The following is a 13,896-nucleotide window of genomic DNA, read 5'->3' as shown; positions in this document are numbered from 1 at the left end:
TGGTATTGAAATGAATCGTTCTTTGTGACAGACTCCTTGAAGCTTCATTCTCCACTTCAGATTCTTCTTCCTCCTGGAAAAGACCTGCTTCCCCTTTGCTTTGTGTTTATCTTCTGCTATGTCTTGGCTGGTAAAATAAAATTACTGAACTGCTGCTTTGAAGCAGAGAGAGGAATCACCACTTCAGCTGAACATGAGCCAGCACATGCCCAGATGTGCAAGAAACACACCTGGACATGTGCTGAAGGACTGTGGCCAGGAGTGGCAGGCTGCCTGCTGAGGTTCTGCACGGCACAGGATGCCTCCCAGACCCAAACTGCCACCCCGACAAACTCAGCCTGAATTAACAGTGGCAAGTCCATCCTGCAAACTGACACCAGGAACCTGGGCTGGTGAGTTTGTTTCCCAGAGAAAATGGGCGTCATTTTTGTTCAGGTTCCTGTGGCATTGAGAAGGGTTCTGTGGAGAGGGAGCCATGTTTTGGAAGTTTTGTATTCCCCTTGGCATGCCTTTTGCAACTAAATTGTGCCTGGTGCTCTGGGCTTTGTGGTTTTTGGAAGCCTAACCCTAGCTTAGGGACCGAGAGTTGCATGGTGGTAGGCTGATGCCAACCATTACAGTGAAGAGGCTGAGACAGCAATAAATCATAAACTTTCAGCCCAAGTTTAAGCACTACAGAACAATCCTTCAGCAGGACACAATCTGTAAGCACCTGGTTTGAAACACTACTCTGAAATACTAGCATCCCACTTCCTCCACAATTCTCAGTCCCCTGAAACGAAAAGCTCCAGAGTTCCTTGAGTGACCTGCTCAAGATTTTGCCCATTCACAAGAGCACTTGCCTGTGACCCCTTATGTATGACCAGCAGATGTGACAAGCTGATTGCTCCAGCAACACCCTCCAGGAAAGCCTTTTTTCACCTCTAGATCACCCTCTTGTCACGCATCGGCTCCATCCAAGCAGAATCTACTCCTCTCCCTGCTCTGGTGACCTTGCCAGCTTTGAGCCTTCCCCACTGCTGCTCCCTCCCGCAGCCCTGCTCGCTCCTTCCCCTGTCCCAGCCAAGAGATGTCCTAGCAGTGCTCGGCACCGGTGATGGCCACAGGCTGGCGAGCAGGACGGGTTGGCAGCCCTGGGTGCCCACACCCTTCCAGGCTGCAGAGCGCCCAGAGCTGGTTTGGGGGAGACCACCCAGGAGACCCCCAATTATTTTGTCCCTGTGCTGGTGCTTGGGGAAGCCAGAGGGTGACCGGCTCCTGTTCGTGTGCCCCAGGATGTGTGCAGGCGCAAAGGTCTGGAATGGGGAATGGCCCCTGTGATGTCCATGAGGAAAGCTGTCCCGTGGGCAAGCCGGGGGTCTCCTGGCCCTGCCTCCATGGGGGTGTCGGTGGAGGGCCCCCAGGATCTTTGACAGGGGACAGGACAGCATGTGTGATGTTCCTTATGAAGAGCTCCCTGGCTCAGCAGCACAGCGCTCGCACCGCGGGTCCCTGGGTGCATTCCGGGGGCCTGGAGCCTGGCTCAGCTGCAGGTGGGGAGCAGGGACGTGGCCTGGCGGGACAGACATACCACAGAGCACTGTCATCTTGGCTGTCGTGAGAGCAGTTTAAGAAAGAAACCGGCTGAAATACAGAGAAAATATATTTTGTTCAATTTCTGCGCTTTTACTTGCAGAGCAGAACAGTGGTGTTTTTTAGCTGCAAGGCAAAAAAAAAGGTGTTAGTCTAGCTTCAGGAATGGCAACAGCTTAGGCATTGAGAGACCACGTATGGGGGAGACCTTCGAGGTTTCCTCCCCCAAGCGCAGGCGTGTTCTCATTCCCGTGCTGAGCTGAAAGGTGCGGACGTGGGAAGTCTGGCCTGCCTTGTGCAGAGACGAACGCAAACTGGGGCTGTGGCCCGCGGTTCCGGAGCCCTGGTCCTTCCCGGGGGGGCGGGCCGGGATGAGGAGAAGGCGGCCGGGATGAGGAGAGGCGGCCGGGCTGAGGAGGAGGCGGCCGGGATGAGGAGAAGGCGGCCGGGATGTGCCAGCCGGGAGCTGCCGGCAGCGGCCAGCCGGGGGCGCCGTGGGCGCGGCCGGGCCGCCCCGCTGGCCCCGGCCCGTTGGTGTGACAACGGCGCGCGCGGTTCCGCCTGAGGCCCCGCGGGGGACGGACGGGGAGCCGGGAGCGACACCGGGAGCGACACCCGCCGCGCCTGGAAGGTGGGCGATGGGCCGGGAGTTTCGCCGTTAGGAGTCTCCCCGAGCTGCTTTGGAGGCTGGAGCGCCTCTGCTCTAGGATAGGCTGGGAGAGCTGGGGGTGTCCAGGCTGCACGAGAGAAGGGAGAGCTTAGAGACCTTTGCAGTGCCTACAGGGGCTCCAAAGAGGGACTTTGGAAAAGGGCCTGGAGTGGCCGGACAAGGGGAAATGGCTTCAAACTGCCCGAGGGCAGGGTTAGATGGGATATTGGGAAGGATTTCTTCCCTGTGTGGGTGCTGAGACCCTGGCACGGGTTGCTCAGAGAGGCTGTGGGTGCCTCATCCCTGGCAGTGTCCAAGGCCAGGCTGGACAGGGCTTGGGGCAACCTGGGATAGTGCAGGGTGTCCCTGCCCATGGCAGGAGGCTGGAAGATGATCTAAGGTCCCTTCCAGCCCAAACCATTCTGGGATTCAAGGAACGAGAAGGCCCTTTTCCAACTGAAGTGTTGTATCTGTTCTTGGCTCCCAGCTTGGAGATGCCAGTTCTTCTGGAAGCAGGCCCGGCCAGTCAGCTGCGATGAGCCACGAGTTCTCAATGGGACGGCAGTGACATGTTCACAGAGAGGAAGGCTGTAAACAGATCTTCAAGGCCAAGGTGAAAAAAGCAAAGGATTTGGCAAAAGCCAAAGGAATTTGTTGTGTTAGTCAGTTTCGTGGTTGTTGAAATGACCCCAGGTCATTTTCAACATTTCTGGTTTTGGTTTGTTTTAGTGAAAATGAATGTGTTATCTCCAGCATATGCTCTCCAATGCATCTACATGTGTTCCCATCTCTTTGTTGTATATCAGGTTATATTAACTGCAATATCATAACAGAGCAGTAAAACATTTAGAGGCATAGTTAGCCAGATTCAGGCATTTCTCACTCTGCTGACTTTTCTGGTAACTATAAGCAAGGCAACACCATCCAGTTACTCTACTTTTCCTCTCCGAGGAAAATACTATTCTTTTTTTCTCATTTTGAAAATAGCCTTAGATGAAAATGGTTATGCATGTAGCATGTAGGGTTCATTATTTAACCTTTCTCTTCTGCTGTCTTTCCCCTGCTATTTTTTATTAATTATTTTGTTGCTGTTCTCCATTCAGTAGGTTTGAAGGAATTCTAATTGTTGAGATTATGGTTCTTTGAAGGTGTGCTTAGCCCACCTTTTGGATGAAGGAAAGAAGAAGACAAGGTCCTCTAAGAAGAGTAAAAAGTGCACTGTAAATAGGCATTCAGAAATGTTTGCTGATGCCATGCCATCACCGAGTAATCAGCAGAAATGTGTTGGAAAATCACCCGTCAGTGACTTCACAAAAACACCACAGTCAGACAGGTAGGGAACAGAAGCCTAAAACCCCAATTATATGTTCATAACTGAAGGTATGAAATTGACAGATTTTCACTGGGAATTAGAAACCCCTATATTCTTGGTCATAGCACTAACAACTTGTAATACACTGTCTCCTTGCCAAATGTAAATTTAGTATAATGAACTGCTTACTTGAAGTGCAGGCTAACAGACTAATATTTGCAATGGCAGGCATATGGTATGGCTTTCCTTTTAAAAAGAAATTGTCTTTGCTCATAGCAATCTAGATATACACCCAGTGTGACACATACTTTTTAGGCTGTATTTTCAGCTAAATGGCTTACATGATGGTGCAGTAAGATAATGTAATGAACAAGAATGAAGTTAATGCATCCATCCTTTTTCACCCTAAGCCAGCTGCTGAATAATGATACAGGGATTCTCACTGACCCCAAGGAGAAACACAGTGCCTAAGCTGTTGAGAAAAGCACTGGGCAGATAAAGGCTGTTTCCACATTTCTTCCTAGTGTCTCCTTAAGAGTTCATAGGATTTTTACATTTTAGAGCTATTCTGTAAGTCTCTGTAGTTTGCATGTTCTAAATCTAGCATGTGTTGCTGTAATGCCATCCTAATGGATTTGAAGCTGGGACCTACCCAGACTTCAATTTGTCTCAGAAGAAGCAATTTTGATTCCTTGAATTATATTCCATAAAGTTAGAATGATACTTATGTTCACTTTAATGTTACATTTTGCCAATTAAAGTGCATTATACTACACCCTCTTCTGGTGCATTTTTAGTACAAAATGAAGCTTTATTCTCTTAATATTTCAGACAATCTACAACTTTTCCAGAGACATGGGGAAATGTAGATGCAAGTTCAGCTGAGAAAGTCAGAGGCCTGCCTGATGTAGTTGGTAAAACTGGTTTCCCTGAATCCCATCTACTTTAATTTGCATTCATGTGGTACATGTAACAGGTTTAGCTGAACAAGACATAAAGTTGTGCTGGTTTGAAAGTAAACCAGCAGGAGAAATTAACCCCACACAAATACCTTTTGAGAGATTTCAAATTGGAGTTACAATTTAATAGAAAGATTACAGCAAACGCAATGATACAGAAAAACTGGTTGAAAACCTCAAAGTCGGAGTACAAGCTGGCACCCTGTTGGTCAGGTTTGCAGTCCTGTCAGAAGGGTGGTTTTGTGGAAGTTTGGCTCCTCCTCTGGATGTCCAGTGGTGGTGGTGTCCCAAGTCCCCAGAGTGCCTAAATGATATACAGTGGGGTTCAGGTGTACATGCCCCAGTGCAGGGAGGTTCCCAATGCAATGGAATGATGCAATCCCATGAGTCCTAGAATATTTCTGGAGTCTGTGGTAGTCATTTCAGCTGCCCATTCTGCTAGTGCATAATCAGTTCATCGTGGCCCATTAGCACAGATGACCCTCACTGGATGGGTGATGCTGCTGTTTCCCCAGCTGAGTCATCCTAAAGATAAAGAAACGCCTTGCCTTGCAGGGTTTGCCTGTCTTATTTTAACACCCAGCTGGTATCCTGGGGGTCAGGTGTGCACTGAAAACCACCCATCATTAACAGGTCATCACAAAATGAGATCGAGGGGAGTAGAATACACAGTTTGGTTACACTCACTGGGACTCTTTCTCCTGCAAGGCAACAAAAATCAAGCTCAGAAATGGCCTGACACATTTTTGATGATTTGTCGGTAATTTTGAAGATGAAGAGTCTTCTAATAGAAAAAAAAACCCAAAAGTTGTGTAATTGTCAATCAATTGCAGGTTATGTTTAGATGATAAATTCCAGTTTTGATGTAATCAGATCTCATTCCTGAAATGTTGCAAATTTTTTACATCACACCTGCGCTTAGTTAATTGTTCCATGCTATTATCCTTCTGAAAAATCAGAAGTTACTAAAGGAAATTTTAAAATATGCCCTAGTATTTTTAACCTGCATTTGCTAAGATTGCACTTCCCATGAAAAGATGCTGCACACTGTGAAAGCTGCACAAACTACAGCAGTCGTAGTGTAGATTTAGGGATTTATTTTTCATGATTCCCATGTTCTGCAGCAGCACCAGGCTACAGAATCCTCATTTCTTCCTTGGCAGTTCCTGAGGAAACAGGCAGCAGTACATGGAAGTACCTGGCAGAACGGCGGCAAAAGCGCCACTATGCAGCAGTGACCGAAATGCAGCAGGAGCTGGACTGCATTGGCAGGGTAGGGCAGGAGGTTTTAACCCAGTCTTGAGTGCTCTTCTAAGGTCAGGGCCCAATATTCAAATGATCACACTGACCTGCCATTTTAGGAGATGGAAGCCTCTGTTTTGAATCTTCAAGAATCCCTTCAGCTTGAAGTGATGAAATCAGATGAAAAGAGTAAACTTCTGCTTGAAAAGATTGCATCTGACATGGCTTTGGAAGGTTTCTCATTTGAAGTAAGGCAACTCAGAGCAATGGCTCAACTTCAGTTACTTGTGTCTGCTCTTATGGCTCATTGGAGTCCTAAATTATTTGCTTTATACTTTTTAAATTTTATTTTACATATATTCACTTTTCAGTGAAATTGAGAGTAGATTTTTATTGCAGGGTTTGAAAGAACTCTGGAATATGATCCATGAGGAGTCCTCAAACAGAAGGAAGTGGATTAGGGCAGTGGACAAATCCCTGAAGGAGATTGAAAGGAGTCGAGCCATGAAAGTGAGCTGCAGTCTTAATAACTTAAGCATAAGATTGTTATTTGCTAATATAATGCTGGGTGCAGAGCAAAGAGTAGCTTGTTTCCTCAGGAGTCAGAGATCTGCCAGTAGTTCTGTTGTGTGGTGATTGCTTTCTTTTCACCAATAAACTATTCACTCATTTTACACCCACATAATCAGAAGCTACTTTTTCCTAGTTTGAAGGTGTTTCTTTCTTTCACAGTTACCTATATTAAAGGTTCAAGGAATATGTGAGCTGCTTTTATTTCCCTGGAGGGTTGTGTAGGTCAGACTTTCATTTGGTCTGTTTTTTGGGGGGTACATAGCTGCTCTGCAGCTGAAAGGAGCACAGACATGACCTAGCTTGATTTTAGTTTGGGCTGGCTGGTGTCAGTAGCAAACGTGTTGCAGTTTTGTAGTCTTCAGCCTAACCTGTAAAAGTCACTGGACATCATAGGAAATATTTGGATAAAAAAATGGATAGACTGTGGAAGAGCTTGCTGCACTGTCCTTGTAGGGAAAGAAAAGCTGTTTGTTCTACCAGTGCCAGTTTCTCCTCTCTTTGTAATTCAGGTATGATGAAAAGGTCCAGAGTATCACCAGTAACCTTTCTGTTGGATTAGTTACAACAAATGTCAAAGATGAACACATTTGCTTTAATTTTGTGTTCACTTAAAACAGGCACTGGTGGATTCCCTTCAGATATTTGAAAGGAAGTTGGTTTGATTTTTAAATTCATATTGCAGCCTGTCTGCAGAGCACTCAATTATCACAGATATTAAAGAGAAATCAGCTGAGTAGTAGCAAAGTGGAATGTTTTAGTTACTATTTTTATGAATTACTGAAAAAATCAGTCTTCAAGGTAACTAAGATTAATATTTTAAAATTTACTGTGTGTCATCCAATTAATTGTCATTCACTTTAATAGATTTAATTAATGAATAATTAATGAATCTAATGGAATTCATTTTAATGGAAAAAAAAATCACTTGTTCCTGTAGTTTTTTAACTTGGTAAACTGATATTTTAGTTAAATTTTTGTTGTTGCTTTTCCTTATTCTTCTGTTGCACAGATAGCAGATGTACTGACCAAGTATACTGTGAAACTGGAGGAAATTGCCTTCTTCTTGGCAGCTGATGTTCACAAGCTCATTAACAATAAGGCCATGGTAAATGTTTTACTTGGGGCAGGATAGCAGTCTGAATATTCCTAGCATGTCTTTTTTTCCCCAGATGAAATAAATTTTTTCTGCCTATCAATCACTGAACTATAGAGAGATTTCTACTTTGCAGGGTATTTGTTATAATTTGTATTCTTTCCCCCCCTCATTTTGTGTAGAAGACACAATTCTCTTTTTTCGTTTTGCATGTTGTATGCTGCTTCTACACCTGGTTTTATTTTTTCATGCACAGAATATAAACAGAGCACTGCTGGGTAATGAGAGGGCAACTGCCAAGCTGCTCTTTAATTTAATGAAATCAGAGCTTGAGAAAGAAAAATTGCATCAACTGAAATGGCAAGAGAGAGTCGGGGACTGGAAGCTCATCCAAAAGAACTCTGTAGTTCAGAGTTTCAGGTCAGAAATTTTGCAATCTTATTTTGGACAATGAATAACACAAAGTGACTAGTGTTCATTTGTGGTTTCTATAAAACAACAAGTTAAAAAAAGTTACTTTTTCTTTATGCATATCATATATGATATAAGGTATGATATAATGTTTTCATTATACATATCTTTATTCCATCCTGCAGAGAATTTATGGCAAGTGAAGAAATACAGAATCCCCAAGCTGTGAAAATGGAAATGGAAAATATGATAAAGGAGCAGATTGTACTCAGTGAGCAGAGACTGAGGGTTTTGCAGCACATTAGGTATGGCAAAAGAGGATATAGCATAAAGGAAAACAGTTCTTTCTGGAGTTAATGAGGGGCTTGGCTACAAAATGCACTTTGCTTTCTGTCAGTGTGTGATTGTTAAATTCAGCAGTAAGACAGGGTCTAAACCTATTTTTCTACAGCTCTTTTTAATGGAAAAATGCATTTTTTATTTTCACTGCACCAGCTACCCTAAATAGGTAGTGATCAAGGGCTAAAAATGCAGGAATACAAAAGTAAATCTTACTGACATATGATACATGGTAGAAATTGGCAGACAAGGATGGGTGGAGAACTAGAAGTTGGTGGTTTTTTCTCCATGTGTAATAAATGAAGAGAGGAGTATGTGTACAAATTTAACACTGCTATGTTTGAATATCCATCCTGAACACGAGAAGCATTTTTGGGTGCAATGCATTACAATATTTACAGGGAGTTTATTTGCAGTGGATGTAGGAACAAAGTGGATTACAGTTAGTTCCTTGTTGGGTAGTAAACAGTTGGCCTCGAACAACAACAGTCTCTTTGGTTGATTTTCATTGCTAAGATGGCTGTAAATAAAATAAAGCACAGTAATATGGACACTCTGATTCATAATTTTGTATTTTATAACAGTTTATGTACAACTGACTGGTTTGTATTTTAAGGTACCTGACTCTTGTTTCCTCCTTTGATAGCGCCTTGTTGCCTCCAACACATAAAAAATCTGACATAAATGACTGGTACACAACTCTGGAGAATTTAAACAAAAGTATAGGTAAGTTGGGAAATCATAAAAACAGTCTGAAATTCAAGCAATACTTTCTTTTGTTCTTGGGCAGTGATGAGGCAGACAGTTGCTTTGAAAGTGCATGTTTGCTCTAGTCTTTGTTGCGTGTGTTCCCACATACCTTCTCAGTTGCTTTAATCTGGCTGTAAGACCTTAAGAAGCTGCCTGTGACATCACTTTCCTTTGGCTGGTACAAGCACTTGTACCTGGTGACATCTAGCAGGAACTGGCTTGGTTAGAAATAATCTGGGGAAATAAAAGTTTAATTTTTACACAGATGAGTTCTCAATCATACAAAAATACTCCTTTTTAACTCTTGGAGAAGAGGGGAAGAATTACTGGAGGTACTTCCTTTCTCTGTCCTGTAGAGTGGCTTCTCTGTGTGCCTGCCTTCTCTTGCTCCAGAGCCTGTCCTGTTGTGATGTTTCTAGACTGTATGGTAGCAAAGAAGTTGGTAGCAATTGTAAATAACTTGCTACTTTTAAGGATAATTATAAACAGCTGTGTATGAAAACATCTTATTTGATTGGTTGTTAGTGTCACACAGATGTGCAGACACTGCTGGGATCTGTTCCCTGTGCTGAGATTCAGTGCAGGGCCTCTGTCATGTTTCCTTTTCACACTGCACTGTGAAATACAGAATTTTGACTGTGGTCTGTTCCACATCATTCAGACACCCATAATGCAGAGTGTGTGGAGAAAATGCATGTCCAGTACGAGCTGGTCCAGGGCAAATGTCAGGAAAAAGTGCAGACCTGCAAGGTGAGTGTCCCACCTTTGGTGTGGTAGCCATGGTACAGTATGTCATTACAGTAAAATGTGTTTGAGGATCCACCAGACATTGAGATAACAAGTGAAATTAGTTTTTAACCTCTGTCTTAGTTCAAAAAGTAACCATCCATTTGGTTTCACAGTAGTATTTGGTATTTGTACTTGAAATGTGTAAAAGCCATAACAGATGCCAGTAATGAAGGGGGTGCTGTCCTGTGTTTACGTGGGGGATGCAAGGACCCTCAGCCTTTGTGCTAAATCTGTCTTATGTTGGCAAAGAAATTCCACCTCTCTACCTCAGTTTCTCCCTCTATATCCAGTTGATTTGCTGTCTTCACTAACAGAATGGGGGATCTAGGAGGCTGAGTCTTTGTCCATCACAAGAAAAGAAACACTGAGTTTAGCCATGCTCTCTGAAAGTCACACCTGTCAATAATTTGTGTTCTTTTCATTTAGATGACCCTGTTGGATATGAACATTTGCACAGTAGAAGATGTTGAACTTGTGAATTCCAACATGCTTCAGATGACTGAGAAACTAAGAAATAGGTTTGAACGAGAACTGGAGCACATGGATGTACGTTGATTACATTTATTTTTATCACTCCTCGGGACTGGTCTGTTCTTTCTGTGCTCCCACTTGCAATGCCTTCTGCATCCTAGGCTGTTGATGTCCCATTAGAAAGAGGTCCACAGTGTGACTAACCACTACAAAGAAACAAAGTTTGGTGTGGAAGAGTTTCACACGGAAGAGTTCATAATTACTGTGTTCATTATTTGTAATATATTGTATTTTTATTATAATTTATATCTGAAATACCTATGATAGAGATAAATGAGGTATGGCCCAATCTGCTAAAAGGCAGAGGAATAGATTTAAATGATCTCCCAAGTCTTCCAATCTAATTTGTTGTGATTCTGTACATAAAAATCACTGGGCAGTTGTTCATAAAGAGATAAATTGTAGAATGTGATTTGGTGCTTTATGTTGCCAGAATAAACAGAAGTTTTGATACTCTCAGCTTGTAGAATAAAAATCCACATTCTTACCCAGTTTACTTGGATTTTACTTTTTTTTTCCTCTCTACATAGAAGACACAATGTTGAGCACCAGTTGTGTAATTCCAGGCAGCCTTTTATCACATTACATATCCTCTTACTCATTCATTTCACCTTCCAGCAGTTTATAAATAACTTGTTCACTTGAATGTTTTTCTTTAGAGTGATTTTAAGGAGATGGCTAAATGGCACGAGCAGCACTGTCAAGGCTTGTACAGCTGTGTTCAGGAGGCCATGGATCTCTGGGATGTCCATCTGTCCAAACTGTCCCAGCAGGAAGATGTACTTCAGAAGAAAGTAGATGAATACAGATTGCAAAAGGATAAAATAATACAGGTATAAACATAAAAACAAGCATGTGGCATCATGTAAAGAAAGGATTTCTTAATACAAATAACCCTCTGGAATTCAAAATAGCCGCTATAAAATAACTTGACTTTTATGTTAGAATTTCTACTTTTCAGTTTCATTCTGTCAGTTGCATTTTTGCTAACTGCTTGATTCACACTGAATGGACAGTCCTGTCTTGATATGGCAAAAGTGATAAAGATCACTGCTGCTTTCTGTACAAAGTGGCTGCAAGTTGCTGTTATGAGATCTTGTGCAGGTGTAGAGTCTGGTTGGATGCCAAGTTCTCATAGTTAAAAACAGCCAGCTTGGGGTGGCTGTATCAGAGGTGTTCATTATCTAGGAAGATCTTCATAGGTCATGAGTTTTGCTAAGGTCTTGGTGTAGAATATATGTACGTAATCAAATTACTTGAATCCTCAGTAGTTATGGAGATTTTAGTATATACTAAATCATTTTTACTAGCTTTTTAATGTGGCCTTAGGTGATGAAAGATGATCTGGATACAATTTTGGAAAAAATGAAAATGGCCAGCTGTGAAGAAGAGATAGAGGAATATTTGAAGAATGCCCTTTCTTCTTTAGATCAAATTAGAACTAGGTATGAATTTTGTATTGTAAATTTAAAAAGTAAAGCATATTTTAACATTGGTTGCACTACTTAGGCCTTGTTTATGCTGTTGTGTGAAGGTATAGAAAAAGACTGTTTTACTTCATGTAAGAATATAAAATAATGTACATATTGAACAAGGTTAAGGCAAATAATACCCACAGTTTAGGTATGGGACAAAGACTGTTATCATTTAAAAGCCATACCACATGAGTATTTCTGTGCATACCATCACATCCACATCCATGCCCTTTTCAGAAAGTAAAAGTAGTAGCTCAGATTCTTAAATCACAGGAATCAGAAGCTGGTCTACACCATCATATCTGCACTCACAAACTCAATCTCATTCAAAGTTGCAAGGACTAAGATTTTTAAGGTAGCCAAAGTATTTATTTTGACAAGTTCTCTGTTATCCTTCTTGTGATTAGGCATTTGCAGCGTTAAAAACCATATAAAAATTGGTGCAATACTGCTCTCCTTGCTAAAGACCTTAGCAGCAGGTGTGAAACCTGACAGGAAGCAGCTCTGTTCTCACACCCAGGAGGTCTTCTCTGCCTGTTAGATCAGAGGCACATTAGAAGAGCAATAGGGACATGAGGGGCAGATTCACACCTTCACACACCTCACAGTGGGATTGTGGTTGGAGCTGGGAGTTTGACACTCTTAATAATCATTCAAACAGTTTTTAAAAAGCCAGAGGTAACAGACCAAGTGAAAATACAATGTAACCTATCTGAACACATACATAAATTCCCCATAATTATCTTTGTTTAGGAGACAAAGCAAATGTAAATGAAAACAAGTGTGAATGCTAATTTTTCTTTAATCTACACTCAGCTTGAGCAATTAGTTTGTTTTTTCAGGTAAAATGAAAATAAACCAGAAAGGCTCAGTCACAGCTGAGCACAGTGCAGAACTAACATGGAAGACAGTAATTTGACTTCTCTTATGTAAGCAGTGTTTGAATGGCTCCCCATCCAAAAGGAAGGATGTAAAAGGCTTTATTGTAAATATTTTTTGACTTCTGTGCATTTATTTGTTTGTAATGTACTAATCTCTAACAAGCTAGGATGTGATTGTATTCAGTATAAACATATCAACAGCAAGGTTTAGCCTAAAGGTTTTATGAGATTGATCAAAAAAGTTTGATTTAGATTTAAAGGCACTGTAGTCACACTTAATTTTATTTCTATACATACTTGAGTCTCTTAAACAGTGACCTTAAATTTGACAGGAATGAGACATTGAAGGAGATTGTAATGAATGAAGTAATGGCTTATCCAAAAGCTATTTTGTGGGAGTTGATTTCTTACAGTATCTCCATCAGCCAGCATTTTAGTGTGAAGGAAATCTTCAAACAGGTAAAAAGAAAATTTCTTTTGGTTTAAAACCTTACTGGTATATTATTGTTTTACTTTAGAGAAAATTTATATTACCTTTAAAATTCTGCTTATATAAAGTACTGTTTCATCCATTGAATAAAATGCTTTTGGTGGAGATAGCAGAGGGAAACCAAAACATTTCTCAGTCCCACACTTTTAACTCTGTCCTTGTTACAAACAGAATTTTAGCAAATTCACTTGGCTTTTGAACAGAAAACTACATGATAACAGACTTAAAAGTAATTGAGTGTTAGAGGTTCTGTTCAAGACTGTTGTGTATCTTACTGAAATAGATACATTTTGAGAAGGGATATGAGTTTCTTAGAAGAAAGCAAATCCATATTTTAAAATGGCATGGTGGGTGTTTTTTGTTGTTGTTTGGCTTTTAGAACTTGCAAGGCACGACAGACTCCACAGTTCAAGATCAAGATAATACCTCAACAGTCCAAACAGGTATTTCTGCTTGGTTGGTTTTCAATCTGTATTTCTTTGGATTGTAACCAGAAGCACTCTGCTTTAACTGTAAATAAGTAGTTGAGGCGTTAGAAGGTGAACATATGGTGGAGCTGCAAGCTGAGAGCATCAAGGAAGGAGAGGAAAATCACAGAGTATCCTGAGCTGGAAGGGACCCATAGGGATTGTGAAAGTCCAACTCTTGGCCCTGCCCAGACAGGCCCTGCCCAACAATCCCACCCTGTGCATCCCTGGGAGCATTGTCCAAACCCTCCTGGAGCTCTGGCAGCCTTGGGGCTGTGCCCATTCCCTGGGGAGCCTGGGCAGTGCCCAGCACCCTCTGGGGAAAAGAACCTTTTTCTGATATCCAGTCTAATCCTCCCCTGG

General features: G+C 42.0%; 1 protein-coding gene across 1 annotated transcript in view; it reads left to right on the top strand.

The window, feature by feature from the left end:
• Nucleotides 1-2,046: 2,046 nt before the first annotated feature.
• The window catches only part of CCDC180 (coiled-coil domain containing 180), a 30,764-nt gene continuing 18,914 nt past the window's right edge, over nt 2,047-13,896 (top strand). The window contains 17 exon segments of the mRNA XM_064427755.1: nt 2,047-2,203; nt 2,709-2,834; nt 3,325-3,554; nt 4,365-4,447; nt 5,617-5,765; nt 5,854-5,982; nt 6,134-6,244; nt 7,317-7,412; nt 7,657-7,820; nt 7,997-8,116; nt 8,797-8,876; nt 9,562-9,650; nt 10,116-10,235; nt 10,880-11,053; nt 11,550-11,665; nt 12,909-13,035; nt 13,446-13,509. Of these exon segments, the coding sequence (XP_064283825.1) occupies nt 3,460-3,554; nt 4,365-4,447; nt 5,617-5,765; nt 5,854-5,982; nt 6,134-6,244; nt 7,317-7,412; nt 7,657-7,820; nt 7,997-8,116; nt 8,797-8,876; nt 9,562-9,650; nt 10,116-10,235; nt 10,880-11,053; nt 11,550-11,665; nt 12,909-13,035; nt 13,446-13,509 (1,717 nt within the window). The 5' untranslated portion in view covers nt 2,047-2,203; nt 2,709-2,834; nt 3,325-3,459.

This window comes from Passer domesticus, chromosome 7 (genome assembly GCF_036417665.1).
Source record: "Passer domesticus isolate bPasDom1 chromosome 7, bPasDom1.hap1, whole genome shotgun sequence".
Classification (NCBI taxonomy): Eukaryota; Metazoa; Chordata; class Aves; order Passeriformes; family Passeridae; genus Passer; species Passer domesticus.
Note: the sequence above shows the minus strand (reverse complement) of the source record. Positions and strands in the feature narration are given on the sequence as shown.